An 18,854-nucleotide genomic window follows, 5' to 3' on the forward strand; every position below is an offset into this window, starting at 1 on the left:
TGATCTTGGTGCAATGCCTTCCTTTTTTTCTATGTCTCATAGTCCTCCTTCTGGTTAAGTGATTTACTCTAGTGACATGTTTTGATTCCTTGGTTGTTGTTTTTGTTTTATTATTATAGATTGTTCAGTGGTTATAACAAGCTATTTGAAACGATAGTAACTTCACATAATCATGCAAATAATAAATAAATATAAAAATATGCTAGTAAAAAATAATCCTGTATTACTATCACCTAAGATTTAATTTTAGTTTAGTTTTAGTTTCTAAATTTTGTGATTGGTTCTTTCTTTGGGGCTCAGGATGATCTGCAGCTTACTATTATTTATTGTTATTTTAATTGTTTTGTTATTTAGTCTTCATCTTTTATGAATGGTTTATATACATGTTGACAGTATTAGAGTTCAGTGGATTTGTCTGCACAGTTGCTCTTAACAGTGAAATTTTATTATAATAGTGTCAACTGGTAGGATTGGAAGATGTTCAATAAGTAAATTTATGTGGTACCTCAGTTTTAATAGCTGAGCTTTCTTTCTGCTCAACAGACTGCATTGTTAGAAATCAGTTGTGTTAAACACATCATTTATGTGGATAATAAGACTGTCAATAAAGCAGAATATCCTGAAGGATTTGAGATTCACAGCATGCAGTCAGTAGAAGAGTTGGGATCCAAGCCAGAAAACTGTAAGTAGTTAAAATGAATTTATTCATCTATTCAATATCTGATATTTCAGTAGGTTAGGAAAAATAGAAACAAAGTTCTTTGATGTCAAAAAAGTTTAAAAATATTTAAAAGCTATCAAACCTACATATGGTTTAACATTTTCTTTCCTTCTCAAGAGGTAGCCATTGTTTAAAATTTGCTTAATAGTGAAGTTGTAATAAATGATTCAGACTTTTATGCAGTTTGTGCCAATACATCTTTTTTTTTGTCCTGGGGCTGAACTCTGGGCCTGGATGCTATCCCTCAGCTCGTCAGCTCAAGGCTAGTGCTCTACCACTTAAGCCATAGCGCCACTTCTGACCTTTTCTGCTTATGTGGTGCTGAGGAACCCAGGGCTTCATGCATGCAAGGCAAGCACTCTACCACTGAGCCACCTTCCCAGCCCTGTGCTAACATATCTTTTAAAAAATAAACCATGATGACCTTCAAATTTGGATTGATAGAAGGAAAACATCTCAGGCCTTACATTTAATAAATGTTTCCTTTCATGCTTAGAGCTAGTGATTTTATTGATGTCTCACAGAATGCAAAGCTGCTTACTAAGATTGATGCTTGGGATTTTTCTACCATTGAGTTAGTGGCTGGTATTTCATTTCAAATAGGTAAATTCAGCTTGCAACAAAATATCAGTGAGTCACTGGGAAAGGGAGTGGTGGAAATTAATACTCCATTTATGTTTTATTTTATCATTGAAAGTGAAGGTCACAATACTGTACAGATGAGTAAAGAATTGATTGGGACAAGAGAAATGTTGGATAAACCTCTACTTAGCCTCTTGAGTATTTTACCACTAGAGAAGAAATATATGTTACAGTAGCAAATATAGGTCATAATGTACCTTTCTATCATGGTTGAAATGATAAAGCTGTCATTTTAACCTACTTGCAAGTGAACCTAACCAGATATTTTGGAGACAGCAGACTTTTAGGTCAGAGATGAAGGAGGTTTTTATTTTTTATTTTTTTAAACAGTAGTTTGAATTAGCATTTTGATGATAGACGAACTCTGAGCTTAGAAAAACCAAATCTCTTATTATCTTTATTATTCTGGATAGTAATCATGCATACTGTGAGAGAGAGGGAGGAAGGAAGGCAGAGAGAGAGAGAGAGAGAGAGAGAGGGAGAGAAAGAGAGAGAGAGAGAATTTCTGTGTAAAAATTGCACTAAGCTTCTATTTGTAAGGTTTGCAGAAAAGCAAGAAACCTATGGAGAATTATTTCTCAGTACCAGGGTGGCTTTGAAAGACCAGGATATACTTGGCTGGAAAATTCTGACTGGTGAGAATCTGTTGCCAATTCTGCTGATTCACCACCAAAGGACATTGGTGGAAAAGAGGATTTCTTTCATTCCTCATTATTTTGTTTCATCAATAAATGTTATAGCCCACATATCTCATTTTAGTCATCTCTAGAATACATAGGGTCTGTGTACTTTTGTGATTCTTATCTAAGTAGACAGTATTATGATGACAAATTTTGCTTGTTTATTCAAAGTGGACATGTATGAAGTTTTATTGTGTGGTTAGAATAAGAACTTTATTTCTTCTATTTTAGCTAATTTTTCAGGAGAATTGCAGTCTATTTGCTTGGTTTATAACAATAACAGTAAATACCTTTAGAAGCATTTGATTCAGTTAGTTTATATGTATAACTTGGTATTTTGTTACAGAGATAAATCTTGCTTTCTAGATTTTTAATTTTAACTGGTTTATTTTTCAAAAGTAAGTCATTGTCACAAATAGATTGTTATTCTAATAATCTTGTTAAGTTGCCTTTTAATTCTGATGATATTTCGTGCTTGATCGTTTTGATTATTCTGGGAAGGACAGGAAGTTACTAGGTTAGTGTGATCGTGAAAGTGGAAGTTCCAATGTGCCATTAAAAATTTAAAGACCAATTTCTCATGCTTTTCAATCAGGAGTACATCTGAGAGTCCCTGTAGAGCTTATCTTCTATTCCAGACATACAGAAATTGAACTTTGAAAACTAGTATTTTGTTTAAGCTCTGCCTGTGCTTTTAAGGCTCACCTGTGGTGAAAGCCCATAATCCAGTTCAGGCAAGTCTTTTTAAAGATGAGAACATTGAGGCCTGAGGAGCTTATATACAAAACTCTAGTGTTTCTTCAAAGCCCTCAAAAAACTTCCCATAACACTAAAGACGGATGAGTAGAGGGATTTTAGTTAAACATGGGCCAAATTGAACTTCTCATTGTAGTTAATCAGAGTTCAATTGTGATTGTTAACTCAGATTACTTTCTTTAAATTGTTTCTCATTACATCAAAACAAAATACCTTATTGACAAGCAGTTTAACCTTTTAAATGAAGAAAATATGGTGTGTTTCTTTTTTCATTCATTTAGCAAGCATTCCTCCAAATCGACCATCTCCTTCTGACATGGCCATTGTCATGTATACCAGTGGTTCTACTGGCCGCCCTAAAGGAGTGATGATGCATCATAGCAACTTGATAGCTGGAATGACAGGTCAATGTGAAAGAATCCCTGGACTCGGGTAAGAGAGAATCATTAACCTGTATTCTTAGAAATATAGAGTTCTACGCTTGTAATCCTAGCTACTCAGGAGGGTGAGATCTGAGGACTGAGTTTCAAAGCCAGCCCAGGCAGGAAAGTCTGTGAAACTCTTATCTCTAATAAACCACCAGAAAACCAGAAGTGGTGCTGTGGCTCAAGTGGTAGAGCACTCGCCTTGAGCTGAAGAGCAGAGGGACAGCACCCAGGCTGTTCAAGCCCCATGAAAAGAAAAAAGAAATACAGAGTTCATATTCAGCATTCTCTAAACTCAGTGTACATTGAAGTGATAAAGTTACCAATGTTTCCAATTTAAAATGTCCTTCTTTTGTTTTCTTTTTCTTTTTTCTCCTCCATTCCCTTCCTTCAGAGTCTCATGATGTGACCCAGGCTGGCATCAAACTTCTAATTTATCTGCTTCCTCCTGATGCTATGATTACAGGTGTATACCACCATGCCTGGCTTTAATAATATGTCCTTTTCCAGATTAGTTAAAACCTTTGTCTTACTGTGTTTCAGACCAAAGGACACATACATTGGCTACTTACCTTTGGCTCATGTGCTAGAATTGACAGCCGAGATATCTTGCTTTACCTATGGCTGCAGGATTGGATATTCTTCTCCACTAACACTATCTGACCAGGTGATAAACCTTGCAATGTTTATTGTTATATTAAGTTATGTTGTTTGGCTTATTACTAAAACTTCAGGTATTTTTAGTTCACTCAGAACTTTCTCTGAGGCTTCATCAGGAGTTTTAATGAGCAATAGGTAGCTATAGTAAATAACCTTGTGGATTTGTTAGCATTGGTTTAGTGACAATTTTAAATTTTGAAATAACTACTTTGTTCTTCTCTATCTGTAATAGACTTTTACTCTAGAGAGTTAAGACAGAGCAAAATGGCATGGAATCTTTTGGGGTTGTTAGTCAGGGGCACTGATAGGTTCTTTAGGAGGAGATACAGGATTTTAGGCCAGTTTTCTGTTGGATTTTTCCTTAGGCCTGTGTTATCTAATGCAGTATCTACTTGCCATATTTAAAAATAAGAATCAATTAAATTATATTTTAATAATGTAGATTCTCATTTTTAGCCATATTTCAAATTCTCAATGACTATATATTATCAACAGCTGCCATTTTGAACAGTGTAGTTAGAGTATTTCTATTGGTACAGCCAGTTCCTTAGAATAGCATGGCAGCATCTCTGAGGACAACCCTCAGCTTACTGTACTGACACAGGGTGGTCCTCACTTCTCTGTTTTCATAGCAGCAGGTCCAACAAGGAGTATGGCTCACTCCTAGTTTAAGCACACTTGAAATTCAAATTACACACTCACTGTCCATAGTGTGTTACATTTCTATAAGCCTCAGCCAAGTGTAGGGGGGGAGAAGAACTACTAGGATTGCTGTGGGGTTCAGGGGACTGAAGGATAAAATGAGTATAGATAGCAATGATTTGCCCCTGTAGGGTTCTGCCACTCCCATTCTCGTAGGCCCAGCAGTTATTTTTCAACACCCCTGCTAGATATTTTGGGATAGAATATACAATTCATAAGGAAGTGGATCATTGAGGCTCATACTTAGTAGTACTAATTTATTTTTTTAAATAGAAATACACTTTAGGCGGAGAGGTTTGTAGTTTGTATATTAGTAAAACTAAAACTGCTAAATACTTCTGGATTTGAGATTTTCTTTTCTTTTGGTGGTGGTACTGGGGTTAGAATTCAGTGGCTTGAGCTTAAGAGGCTGGTGGAATACAACAGTTATGTCTCTAGCCCCTTTTTTTCACTGGTTATTTTGGGATAAGGTCTTACTTTCCACCTAGGTATATGTCTAAACCATGATCTACTTAATGTAGGCTTCTTCTTGTGCCTTGGATGACAAGTATGCACCACCACTCCCAGATTCCATTCATGGAGACACAAAGTATTATGGACTTTTCTTCTGGGACTGGGCTAGCACCACAACTCTAAATGTTGCTTCTCACATAACTTGGGTTGACAAGTGTATACCATGATGCCCAGCTATATGTTAAAAAGTAGTCTCACAATCTCTGGGGATTGAACTCAGGACCCTCAAGCATGCTAGACAAATGCTCTACCACTAATACATAGCTCCTGCCCCTAGCTTTCTTTTTTTAATACTAATAAATAAACTATCCTCAAGAAAAAAGAAAAGAAAAGAAGTCTCACAAACTTTTCTGTAATGGATGATGTCAAATCATGATTCTGTTTTTAGCCTCCTAAGTAGCTAGGGTTATAGGTATGACCTAAGGTCACCTAGCTTTTCTTCTTATTCTTGCTTTTGTTCTTGTTTTTGATATGTAATTTAATGTGTATGAATCATAAGTGTACTACTTAAGTTTAATGTGCACATGTAGACCTCTCATCTCCATCTAGACCAAGAAAGAAGTGATGCTGTTGACCTCCCAAGATATCCCTGTGTTCCTTGCCAGTCATTGCCAAAATACACCCCACAAAAATAATGTAGTTATCCTCCTTCTTCTGTTTTTGTGTTTTTTATGTAGGATCTCACTATATATAGCCTAGGGTTCATTCATGCTTAAGATCCTTCTGCCTACCTCTCCTAAGTGCTGGGATTATAAGCATGCAGCACCACACATGGCTGCTGACCAGCCTCTTTTTAAAATGACTTTTTCTGTGAGGAAGTGTTCTTTTTCAAACAGCTACTAACATTGTATTTTATGGAACACAACTTATTTATGAGTGATGGTGTTATATTTTCATTAAACTCTATCACTTAGCCCACTTGAAAATTTCACTTTTAAAATCTGCTAGGTTCATAAATAGGATAAGTAAACTGTCAAATTAATAGAAGCTCATCTAGAAAAGACAAAGCTTGAATTACAAAAAAAATTTAGAAAAATCTGTTCTGCTTATGTATTTAGCAATATGATGGTTTTACTTTATATTCAGAGATGTTATTTAGATGTAAACATTTTTCCGTAAGCTTTTGCATGTACTTTTCCCCTTTAAGGAAGTTTAGAAGGTAGAGAGACTATCACTCATGGAATCTATCATTAGTCTGATTTAATTCTTGTTGTCTGTTAGGCCAAGGTCTAGTGCATTAGAAACCTGTTTACTTTCACGCCCACTCTTTAAGTGTCATGACTAATGTTAATGTGGTCATAATGAAACAAAGGAACTGATAAGTACAGGTGGAATACCCCTAACCTGAACATCTGGACTCCAAAATGCTGCAAAATTCAAATTTTTTAAGCACTGACATAATTCCACAAGTGGAAATATTTAGATCTCATGTGACAAGTCACAAAGCACAGGAACAATGAAATGTAAAAAATTACCTTACAGCTATGGGTATAAAGTGCTTAAATCAATTTTATATTTAGACTTTAGTCCCATTCCAGGATAACTTTTTGTAGATGCTAATGTTCTACAACCCAAATAATCTCAAATGTGAAACCTGTTTGGTCCCAAGCATTTTGAATATGAATCACCCAACCTGTATTCCTAAGAATAAATAATTAGCCAGGCACTGGAGGCTCACACCTATAATCCTAGCTACTCACTCAGGAGGCTGAAATCTGAGGGTTGTAGTTTGAAGCTAGCTGAGGCAGAAAACCAGAAGTGGAGTTGTAGCTCATAGTGTAGAGAACTAGCCTTGAGCAAAAAGCTCAGTGACAGCACCTAGGCCCTGAGTTCAATCGCCATGACTGACCCAAAAAAAAAAAGGAATACATAATAAAGAAAGGAGAGCTCTTTGTCTCTCCTGTTAATGCTTTGAACTGGCTCTGTATAAAAACTGGTTGATAACATATAGAAGACTATATGAAGGACTTAAAAAAACTTGTTTTCTATATTAGTCTTCCTATATACTCAGAAATATATACACACTTGCACATATATCAACACAAGAAGTTATTTTGTCTCATTTATCCATAATAATCAAATTAGGAGAAAAACAATTCAGGTCTACCAGCAGAAGAACACTACATGACAAAGTTGGTAGTTCTTGGGGATTACACTGCTTCTTAAAGGCTAGTCATCTTCCCTCCATTAGCAGTGGCTAAAACATACCTTAATTTACAGACTAATGAACTGCATTTCAGGAGATTCTGTTTATCTACCTTTTCAGCAGGTGACTTTAGCAATTTCACTACTTACTGATCTGATATTTAAAATCCCAGATAATAGTTAAGGAATGAAGAAGGGAAGGAGGGGAAGACACAGGATTTGTTGTCAAACTGAATCAGAGTTTCTCTTATAACAAAGGCTGCAGTGTGCTAAAAGCCATAATCTACAGGATAAACCAGTAATACAATTACACTTCAAACTTTTATGTATAGTAGTTACAACAGATAGAGCCATACAATTCATAGAGAAATAGATCAAATTCCACGTGTAACATCTTTGTTATCAATACATTAATGACACCATTTTCTGCTAAGATTGTTTTTCCTGATCATGCATTTTCTTTAATATAGTCCAGCAAAATTAAAAAGGGAAGCAAAGGCGACTGTACTGTCTTGAAGCCCACTCTTATGGCTGCTGTTCCGGTGAGTGCAGAATATGAATATAAACCAGAAGATGGTTGCTTATAGAATTTCTTAAATGAATTTTTACTTTGTTGAAAGATTAACTCATATATATACATATGTATGTACATTGTATTTTTTATAAACATATTTTTATTGTGAAAATACTGTACAGAGGGGTTACAATTACATGGGCAAGATAATGAGTACATTTCTTATCAAGTATTGTAGCCTCCTCCTTTGTTTCCCCTTCCCATCCCTTCCCATCCTCCCCCTGTCTCCCCCACCAAAGTTGTAAAGTTCGTTTTTTGACAGTAACGACTTGTACATCTCATTGTTGCAATGGGTCCTCCTGTATCCCTGTTTTAACGATTTGTTTTTTCCCTTCCCTGCCACATATGCCAACATAATATATAGTGAAAGCAGGGGTTATACCATGGGGGAGGGACATACAAAGCAACAAAGACATAATCTTATAAATATGTTAGAACCAATCGCATGAAAGATCTCTCTCTTTTTTTTTTTTTTGTCAGTCTTGGGGCTTGAGCTCTAGGCCTGAGAGCTGTCCCCGAGCAATTCAGCTCAAGGCTCATGCTCTACCACTTGAACCATAGCGCCACTTCTAGTTTTCTGGTGGTATTTTTTTTATTATTGTGATTAAGTGATTACATAATTTCCCAAATTTCACAGTATTGTGGGATAGTGATGCTCATTTAAAGTCACAAGCTCATTCTAACTTTCCTGGAGGAAATTGTCTATCACGGTCTATAACATATAATGGCATACACATATACACCATACATGTGATCAGTAGCATGGGGTTATTTAGTAGTGGTTTGACCAGACAAGTGGAAGTTCTTTGTTTCTTAAGTCCTGTTAATTTTGTCATATCACCTAACATTTTGGATTTAACATACACTTATCAGGGAGACCATGTACCGTTTGTCCCTTTGCTCTTGGCTTACCTCGCTCAACATGATTTCTTCTAGCTCCATCCATTTCCCTGCAAATGCCATTATTTTGTCATTTCTAATGGCTTCATAATATTCCATTGTGTATAGATACCACAATTTTTGGATCCATTCATCTGTGGTGGGGCATCTGGGTTGTTTCCATATCCTAGCTATTGTGAACAGTGCTGCAATAAACATGGAGATGCACGTGTCCTTGTATATTGGTTCCTGTTGTTCAGGGTAGATGCCTAGAAGTGGTATGACTGGGTCATAAGGGAGGTCAATCTTTAGCTTTCTGAGGATCCTCCAGACTGCTTTCCAAAGTGGTTGTATAAGTGTACATTCCCACCAGCAGTATAATAGGGTTCCTCTTTCTCCACATCCCCTCCAGCATTTGTTGTTGGCTGACTTGTGGATGTGGGCCATTCTGTTTGGGTAAGGTGGTATCTCAGGGTTGTTTTTATTTGCATTTCCTTCACAACCAGGGATGGTGAACATTTCCTCATGTGTTTCTTTGCCATTTTTATTTCTTTATCTGAGAAGTCTCTCTTTAGTTCCCTTGCCCATTTAGTAATTGGTTTGTTAGGTTTGGGAGGGATTAGTTTCTTGAGTTACCTATATATACTGGATGAACATTGCATTTTATTGAAATAGTGGCAGATATATTCCTTAAAAGCTTAAGATATGATTCTACCACCAAATCTATATTGCTTTAGCAAATTTCTTTCTTTGTAAGATAGGATAACATTTTAGGAGAATATATCTGTTTGTTTGAAAGAATTTATTTTTTTCTTTAAAAAGTCTCCCTCTGTGAACAGTAAATTAATTCTGAAGATTTAACATTTCTTTAAAATTTAGATGAACTTAGTACATGGAACTGAAGCAATTCTAATAATTGTCTTTACTTGGTTTTAAATAATAGTAGTATTTTAGATTGAGATATAATTATATATATTTATGCAATACAGTGCATTATTTCAATTTACATATTATCTTTACTCTTTCTAAGAAAATAAATATATTTATTATTCTGAAGCCTAAGCTGTTATAATAATGTATAGTCCACAATAGAATGTCTCATTGCTTAGTATGAGTCCTTTTAGATTATTGAATATCTGTCTTACCTTTTAGGAAATCATGGATAGAATTTATAAGAATGTTATGAGCAAAGTTCAAGAGATGAATTATATCCAGAAAACATTGTTCAAGATAGGGTATGATTACAAATTGGAACAGATCAAAAAAGGATATGATGCACCCCTTTGCAATCTGTAAGTACATTTCATAGCCCTTACAGTTTAGTTTTTATATGTACGTATGTATGCATTCATTCATTTTTTTAAATTTTTTATTATCTTGAAATAATTGTACAAAGGGTTCCAATTTATGTTGGCTTATGAGTACAATTGATACTGATCAGTATCACCACTGCCTTTATTCTCCGTCCATCTATCCTGACCCTACCCATCCCCTCAAGTTTTGTAGTTCCATTTTCACATACATACATTGAATATGACTGTATTTTCTCACTCTTCCTCTCTTCCATTTGCCCGCCTTCTTCCACTTCAGACATGTTTCAATTTCCTAGGATTTTATTTAGAATAAAAGAGAAATGCTTTAAATATATCTTGAATGTGGCATTTTATCAAATTTAATAATGAAATGAATACTTTTAAAATAAAGTTGGGTCTCATAAAAAACACTAGAATAGACCTTTGAATAAATGCTTGTAAGTTTAAAAGATAACCATTTAAGGTAAAAATAAGTGATCCATAAGGTTTTTCTGCATGAAAGATTCAGATTTATTGTATTCATAAAATAGTATGTGATTATTTCATTTATTTTAAATGTGGTGCTCTGGTGAGAAGTTAGAGATGTGGAAGAATTATAGGGATAAAGTAGGTAGCTAAATGTTCCAAAGATAATTTTTGTTTGTTTTATTTGGCATCATTTTCTTCCATTTACATTCCCAAAGCTTCCCCAAACTACACACATACTATTGGGGGGTGTTCTTTAGGTGGGGGAGGGGAAAAGTATTTTTCTGGCAGATTTGAACAATTGCTTTGTTAATCTCTTGTGTGTTCAACCAAAGTTGAACAATATATGCCAGAATTTGTGTTAGCGATGTGCCAAGGATAATATGTATATGAGAGTCACTTATTTCCTCTTTCTTAAGGTTGTTGTTTAAAAAGGTGAAAGCTCTTTTGGGAGGGAACGTGCGGATGATGCTGTCTGGAGGGGCCCCGCTGTCTCCTCAGACACACCGATTCATGAATGTCTGCTTCTGCTGCCCAATTGGCCAGGGCTATGGCCTCACAGAATCATGTGGAGCTGGGACAGTGACGGAAGGTAAGCCTTGTTGAGGTGATCAAATAATTCTATATTACTCACTATTTGGATTACCTTTGGAAATGATGGTTATTATTGTCTAATATCTTTGTAACATCTGATTCAGTATAAACTTATTAGTTTTAGTTTTATGAATGCTTAGAGAAAAACTATTTATAGGGTTTCATGTGAATTTTTCATTTGAAACCTTACAAATATTTGTGCTACATTGTCCTCAAAATTCTGTAACCCTAATCATTTCATCCTTCTCTCGGTAATGACTGTAGAGAATGCATTCTTAAAATATCACTTTATTTCCCCTCTATGATATGCTGATGTCTTAACTTTGTTTTCTGGACCATCGGTTTTAACAACATAAGGCAGAGTCTCTCAACTTTGACACTGTTCACCTTTGGAACTACATAATTCTTTCCATGATTCTTTCCTGTTGTGCTCTCTTTTGTGCATTGAAGCATATTCAGCAGGCAGATACAAGTAGTAACTGGCTCCTGCAGGTGTGACAATGAAACATATTTATGCACATTACCACATATGCTCTGGGGGACAAAAATACTCTTGGTTAAGAAACACTAGGGTGAAGGATGTTTTGAGTATATCACTATCACATTAAACTCATTGTGTACAAAATCAGTACCGCATTTCATACTGTCTTCTCATTGCCAAGTTTTGTGTTCATCAATGTTATCACCATTTTCATCATCATTCAAGGTGTCACTTTTGAGGTAGTGTGAATATTTACTTTTAACTTTCATCTAGTCATTCCATTGCTTCATTAGGTTTTTCCTTCCTTCCTTGCCAAGTTTGCCATCCCATCCTTTATTACTTCAGCTGCTTTGAGGTTCAGCCTTTTAGAGGCTGTGTCCTACATCATACCAAGTCTATCCATATCCTTCTGTTACACACTTATGCCACTGTTTGTTACATGGTATTTCAAATATAACACATCTTTACCTAGCTTTGAAGTCATCTTTAGTTTGGCACAATTGAATCTACTCATCTTTACTTTCCACATACTTACACAGCTTCCTTTTCTCTGTAAGAAAGCCAGTTATCTGTCTCTTTCTCATACAGGGCTTTTTTTATCTTACTTTTCTGTAGTTTCTATTCTCTTCTCTTGGAATGCTGTTTTTGTTAACTGGTCATAGCCATTTTTAGTGCTTAACCCTTCCATAAAGTCTTGCCAATTATGTCATTTCGCATTGATCTTTCTAGTCTCTACAGTACTATTATGCAAACAACTGATAGCACTCAGATGAATATTTAAATGTTCTTGAAATTATTTCACATACATTTTCCCCCAGGTCATTGGTAAGATCATTGAGTGTATAGTCCTCTTATCCTCTCTGTTTTTCTTCACAATATCTAATTATAGTGCTAGGTATACAATAAACAGCCTGTGAATGTGGTTATTGCTAACAGAAATCCCAATTTACAAAGAGAAAATATCATCACCATCGTATCTGAGCAACTATCATTTATGAACACTTAGTGTGTGCCAAAGAATCTTAGGCACTGTCTACATATAACTTCATTTAATTCTCACAGCATATTCCCAGGTGAAGGACGTCTGTAATATCTCCATTAAATACTGGGAGAAAATAGAAGCTAAGACAGATTAAGTAACATGTGCAGGTTACACAGCCAGTAAGTAATAGAGCAGGATTTCTCATCAAAATCTGTCTCATCAGAATCCTAGTTAGATAGCTCTAGAACTAGCTCTCATCCTCTAGAGAGAATAGAGAGTTTTGTACATAGGCTTTGAAAATATAGTCCCGAAAAACAAAAGTACGCTGGGGAATTGAAGTTGAAATGTTGAAATTCATACTTTGTACTCTTTCATTCCTCTTTGGTCATTCTAAATCCACTATTTTTTGTATCGCTTTGTACACATCTGAAATTTGGTAAACTAATACTTGTGTCACTTTTTTCTCTCCTAGTTACTGACTACACTACTGGCAGAGTTGGTGCTCCACTTATTTGCTGTGAAATTAAGCTTAAAGACTGGCAGGAAGGTGAGAATTTTATGGCAAGCTTTAGTGATTATATTTAAGAGTGAAAACCGTTATGAGCTTCAAGAATTCCATTTTTGGAGCTGGGAAGGTGGCTCAGTGGTAGAGCGCTTGCCTTGCATGCCTGAGGCCATGAGTTCGATTCCTCAGCACCACATAAGCAAAAAGAAAAAAGCCGGAAGTGGTGATATGGCTCAAGTGGTAGAGTGCTAGCCTTGAGCTAAAGAGCTGAGAGACAGCGCCCAGGCCCACAGTTCAGGCCTCATGACCGGATCCAAAAAAAAAAAAAAAGAATTCCATTTTTGTAGGTGTTTGTTTTTGTGAGGCATCCGGTGATTCTTTATAATTGCCTTTTCCCTGTGCTTTTTCCCCCTCAGTAATACATGTAAGTTGTCAAGAGAAAAAGAGAATGTCTAGATTCTAGACATGCTGAGGAATACTTTACCTTTAAGGCTAAAAAAAAAAAAAATCTTAGGAGGTGCTTTCCCTGGGTTTGGAGAAGGTGAGGAGCATTTGAACCCCAACTTTGCTAGTATAATATATTAAGGCCGACAAGGAAATCCCACACTTTCATGTGACAGAGTGACTGATTACACACCTAGGGGAATCAGTGTTGTGTATTTGTTGCCTCTAAAAAAGGTTTGCACTAGTCGAGACTCACCTCTCCAGCAGTTTGTGTAGTTGATTTATTTTAATTTATTATTATTATTATCACTTGGAGTAATTTTTTTGCATTTTTATCATTATTGTAAAGGTGATTTACAGCTATATAAGTCAGATAAAGAGTACATTTCTTTTATTAAACAATGTCACCCTTTCCCTGTGTGGACAAATGAAGAGTTATTGAAAACCTCAGGATTTAAAAATGTGTTTACCTTGTCATGGGACAAATGACTATACTTTAAAGGTGTCCAAGTTCTCTTGTGGAACATTTCCATTAAATTGCCCAAACTCCATGAAAGTAAGTGGGTCTTACCTAATATAAACATTTAAGTTTTTTAAAGTGTTTCTTTGTAATTTTTTTTTATCATATACATTAAAGTCAACTCTCTATGATATCTTTCAAAAGTCACTTTTCTTGATTTACTCATTTTGGGATTGGTTCTCAGTAGGCTATCTAGGTTACTCAAACTAAAAATTATATTTATAATTCAAGTACATTCCAAGAGTTTTACACCTTCAGACTAAGTCCTCCCTTTTTTTCACAGAAAATCTGAAGAAAATAGAGGTAGTGCATATATTTGTATTTGATCATAAATCAAAGTTATTATATAGATGAGTAGTTAGGCACTGGCATTAGGGGAAAGTGTATAGGAAATCTTAGTGGAAATATTTTTTTACTTTAATTTTTGTTTTCTCATTTCTGAGTGTTGCATATTAACATCAGTTTGAACAGATCATTTTTGGACATATGTTTGGGATTTTTTCCTTTCTATGAAAGATTTTTGCATTGTTAAATAGGAATGATCCTAATGTTTAAATGCAGTGGGCTTCGTTAAATAGAAATGAGTCATTTTAAATTTATAAGAACAGCTTATAGCTGGAAGCAATTTTGTATTAAAACCATTAATGACATAAACCCAAATATATCAGTTTAGAAATTAGACTTTTGCATATTTTTCTTAAAGTGAGCTTTATTCAACAATTGAGCTTGACTAATGAAATAGTCTTGAATTATTTCAGTAATCAACTTTTTCAGTGTCAGAATTTTTTTTTTTTGGTCGGCCGTGGGGCTTGACCTCTGGGCCTGGGCGCTGTCCCTCAGCTCTTCAGCTCAAGGCGAGTGCTCTACCACTTGAGCTACAGCGCCACTTCCAGTTTTTCTGGTGGTTATTGGAGATAGGAGTCTTACGGTCTCTCCTGCCCGGGCTGGCTTTGAACCGTGATCCTCAGATCTCAGCCTCCTGAGTAGCTAGGATTACAGGCGTGAGCCACCAGCGCCTGGCTTCAGTGTTAGAATTTAAGTCATGACTGGCCACATAGAAAATTCATACAATTTCCCATAATTTCCCATAGCTTTCTCTACTCTCTTAATGGGCAAAGTATTTTATTATTTTGTGGGCAAAGTATTTTATTATTCAAGAGAGGAAAGCATAAAACATTCACCAATATCTACTTTTATGAATAACACCAAATTATTGGAATGGCAGGAGCTTTGTGTCTGTCACATTTGTTCATTCTATTTGTCTGACCATGCAGATAAGCTTGGTCTTCAATGTGGGTAAGTAATATTAAATAAACATAACAAATGTTAGAATAAACAAATGAGATATTAAGGTTGTGGAAGTAGCATATGAAGTAAATACTAAGGTAATGAGGAGACCAGGAGAAGCTAGAGTTAAAATTCAGGAGAGGCTACAGATCAAGTTGAAGAATGCTAGAGTTTAAATTCAGGAGAGGCTAGAGTTCAAGGTGTTCAGGACAGAGTTCAAGGAATGAGGGAAGTCATATAGAGAAAAGTCAAGGATAACTAGCTTCTGCACTAACCCTTACCACACCAGTTGACATGCTGTTCTTCAGTACTTCCCTGTTATTTCGCAGTAATTGTATTGCCTTTCTTGAGCGCTCCCTATCTCTTCTTGATTAAAATCTCCTTAGCAAAAGATCTATAATGTCCTAATACCAATTTACTTATAACATCCTATGCATCACTTTCCTTGGGCATGATTTAACAGAGGCAAATTTTATTTTAAGATAACAACTGATTTGCTTTTGTGATTTCTAGGTGGTTATACAGTTCATGACAAGCCAAACCCCAGAGGTGAAATTGTAATTGGTGGGCAGAATATCTCCATGGGATATTTTAAAAATGAAGAGAAAACAGCTGAGGATTATTCTGTGGATGAAAATGGACAAAGGTGGTTTTGTACTGGTGATATTGGCGAATTCCATCCTGATGGATGTTTACAGATTATAGGTCAGTGTATTTGGTTTTCTGTGAATTTACTTTCTGTATTATGAAATATGAAATAAATATTGATTAGGTTCTCAGTAGGGTTGATGCTTCTGTTGATTCAAACTTTGAACAATTTATTTAACTTAGGCTTAAGCTTCTCTGTGTGTGAAATATACAATAATTAATCAGCAAAAAATACAAATAATGTAATAGATGGACAAGAACATTGAACAAGGCAGTTCTCAGAAGAAATACAAGTGGCTAATAGATATATGAAATAGTATTCAACACCCTTAGCCCTAAAGGAAATATAAGGCAAAAGTAGATTAAGATTTCATCTCACCACAATCAGAATTGCAATCTTCAAGAAAATAAACAGAAATAAATGTTGGTGAGCATGCAGAGGAAAAAGGGCCCCTCATATATTGTTGGTGGGAATATAAAATAGTGCAACCACTATAGAAATCAGTAGAGATTCCTCAAAACACCAAAAATAGACCTTCCATATGATCCTGCCTATACCACTATTGGACATATCTGAGGGAGCATAAACCTACAAGAAAGATTACCTGCATACCCGTGTTTATTTTGTAGCATTGTCACAATGGTAAAATGAACCAAGGTTCCAAACAACAGATGGATGGAGAAGATCTAGTACATGTATGCCATTAAATCATTTCCCAAGTATAAATGAAAATGAAAACATGACATTTGAAAATGTTTGGTGAGGGGCTGGGAAGGTGGCTCAGTGGTAGAGTGCTTGCCTTGCATGCCTGAGGCCCTGGGTTCAATTCCTCAGCACCACATAAGCAAAAAGAAAAAAGGCGGAAGTGGCGCTGTGGCTCAAGTGGTAGAGCTCTAGCCTTGAGCTGAAGAGCTGAGGGACAGCGCCCAGGCCCAGAGTTCAGGCCCCATCACCGGACCCAAAAAAAAAAGAAAATGTTTGGTGAAGAACATCAAGTTGATAAGCCAGGCTCAAAAAGCCAAATATCATATGTTTTCATTTAAATGTGGAAGCTAGACCTAAAAAATATACATACATCTATACATGCAAATATATATATATAAACATGATTCTAACTGGGATTATGTAGGAGGGTGGGAGGTAAAGGGAGAGGGATAAAAAGATGAAAGGTAGATAATTTTAGAATACACTGCAACTATGTGTGAACACCAAAAGGAATTGAGTGAAAGCTGTTGATGAGTAGAGGATTGGGGGTGGGGAAAGAGAAAGTAATACAGGAGGTTATTCTGAGAAAAGTATAATATATACATATCTGAAATACCTTAGTGAAATCCCTTGGTGCAGTTAATGCATATAAGAATTGAATGACAGGAAAGGAAAACAGGCACTAATAGAGAAGTGGGCACCAGTAGGTAGGAGAGGGAGGGCAAATGAAGAGAGTGAATGAAGATGGATATAGTTTATATGATTTATTTGCATGTATGGAAATAGAACAGTGAAACCTGTTGAAATTATTTAAAGAAGGGCAAGTGAGGGGTGAGAAGATTGATCCGGCTTGATCATTGTTTACATGTGTAAAAATGTTACAGTGACAGTCTACCACCCTGTGCAACTAATGTATGATAATAAAAAGAAACAATGATGTACTTCTTCAAAACTAGCCTGTTCTTCTGTGATCTGTCACTTTGGCATTGCTTTTTAAAATGAGACTTCAGAAGTAGACCTCTGCTCAAAAAGCAACTCAAAGTGACTACAAAGGAAACACTGTTCACTTTTAAACAGGTGAACAAATTTATTGTTAAAAGAAAAATTTGACTATCTAATGTGGATCACTATGCTGGTCCTCTTGAGGCATTCAGTCATAGTTCTAGTGATCCATATAATCTGTTCCTGGACTTTATAATGCCACAGAATGTAGTTAGAGAGTTTCTGGGGAAACTGGTTCTTTACAACTTTTGATCTGTTGGAGAAATTCTCTTCCCTCCTCCAAAAAATATGCGTCAGTGGAGAACAAATGGACCTTTTCTTCTCTTTACCGAGGGCCTTGTTCATGCTAGATGAATATATGAGTACCCGATGGAGTAGATGAATGCATTACTAATCTCAGCCTCCAGCCCTCCTTGACGCGTGTGTGTGTGTGTGTGTGTGTGTGTGTGTGTGTGTGTGTGTGTGTGTGTGTGTGTGTGTGTGTGTGTGTGTGTGTGTGTGTGTGTGTGTGTGTGTGTGTGTGTGTGTGTGTGTGTGTGTGTGTGTGTGTGTGTGTGTGTGTGTGTGTGTGTGTGATTGTAGATTGACCCCAGGGCCCTTACATGGGCTGAGTAAGCTTTCTGAAACTGATCTATACCCCAAGCTCTCTTTTTGATTCTTTGCTTTCACTTACTATCTTTAGTTGTACAGAAGGGTTTCAGTTTCACATGTCAGTTTTTGAGTATAATGTATATTGCTCATCACCCCATCATTCTCTCCATCTCTCCTAATCCCACCCACTCCCTTGTTACCAGCTTCCCCTTTCATGTATATACATTGAATAGTATGATTGTATTTGCACCCTTTCCTCTACATTTGTCTTTCCCCATTCCTCTTGACCTCCTCCCACTCTGTCAAAAGGGTCAAAGGTAGTGTCTGTAGATGGAATCCAAGCTATAGGTAGGATGATCCATGCTAGCAGAAAGGGTAGCTATCAAGCCAGCTAAAGAGTATTCAAACTGAGCCATCATCCTATAACATGCTTTTCCTCCCATTTTCCTTAGTGTATATTAATTGCCCAAAGCAGTTTTATTGTATTATTTTCATACATGCATGCAATATACTTTATTAAATTTAGTCCCTTTATTCTTTCTTATCCTTTTTGCCTTTAAGACACATTTTAATAGATTTGACCATTCTAATTTCATACATGCATGTTGAGCACTTCATT

At 36.0% G+C, this 18,854-nt stretch overlaps 1 protein-coding gene across 13 annotated transcripts in view; it reads left to right on the plus strand.

The window, feature by feature from the left end:
* Acsl4 (acyl-CoA synthetase long chain family member 4) overlaps positions 1-18,854 on the plus strand; it is a 91,740-nt gene that overhangs the window by 61,788 nt on the left and 11,098 nt on the right. For all 13 annotated transcript variants that reach the window (XM_070039915.1, XM_070039923.1, XM_070039913.1 and 10 more), the window contains 8 exons: positions 544-682; positions 3,081-3,231; positions 3,768-3,891; positions 7,715-7,786; positions 9,850-9,989; positions 10,895-11,067; positions 13,005-13,079; positions 15,802-15,993. In XM_070039915.1, the coding sequence (XP_069896016.1) occupies positions 544-682; positions 3,081-3,231; positions 3,768-3,891; positions 7,715-7,786; positions 9,850-9,989; positions 10,895-11,067; positions 13,005-13,079; positions 15,802-15,993 (1,066 nt within the window). The remainder of the gene's footprint in view (positions 1-543; positions 683-3,080; positions 3,232-3,767; positions 3,892-7,714; positions 7,787-9,849; positions 9,990-10,894; positions 11,068-13,004; positions 13,080-15,801; positions 15,994-18,854) is intronic.

The sequence above is a fragment of the Dipodomys merriami genome, unplaced genomic scaffold (genome assembly GCF_024711535.1).
Source record: "Dipodomys merriami isolate MVZ:Mamm:240054 unplaced genomic scaffold, mDipMer1.0.p SCAF_3, whole genome shotgun sequence".
Lineage (NCBI taxonomy): Eukaryota > Metazoa > Chordata > Mammalia > Rodentia > Heteromyidae > Dipodomys > Dipodomys merriami.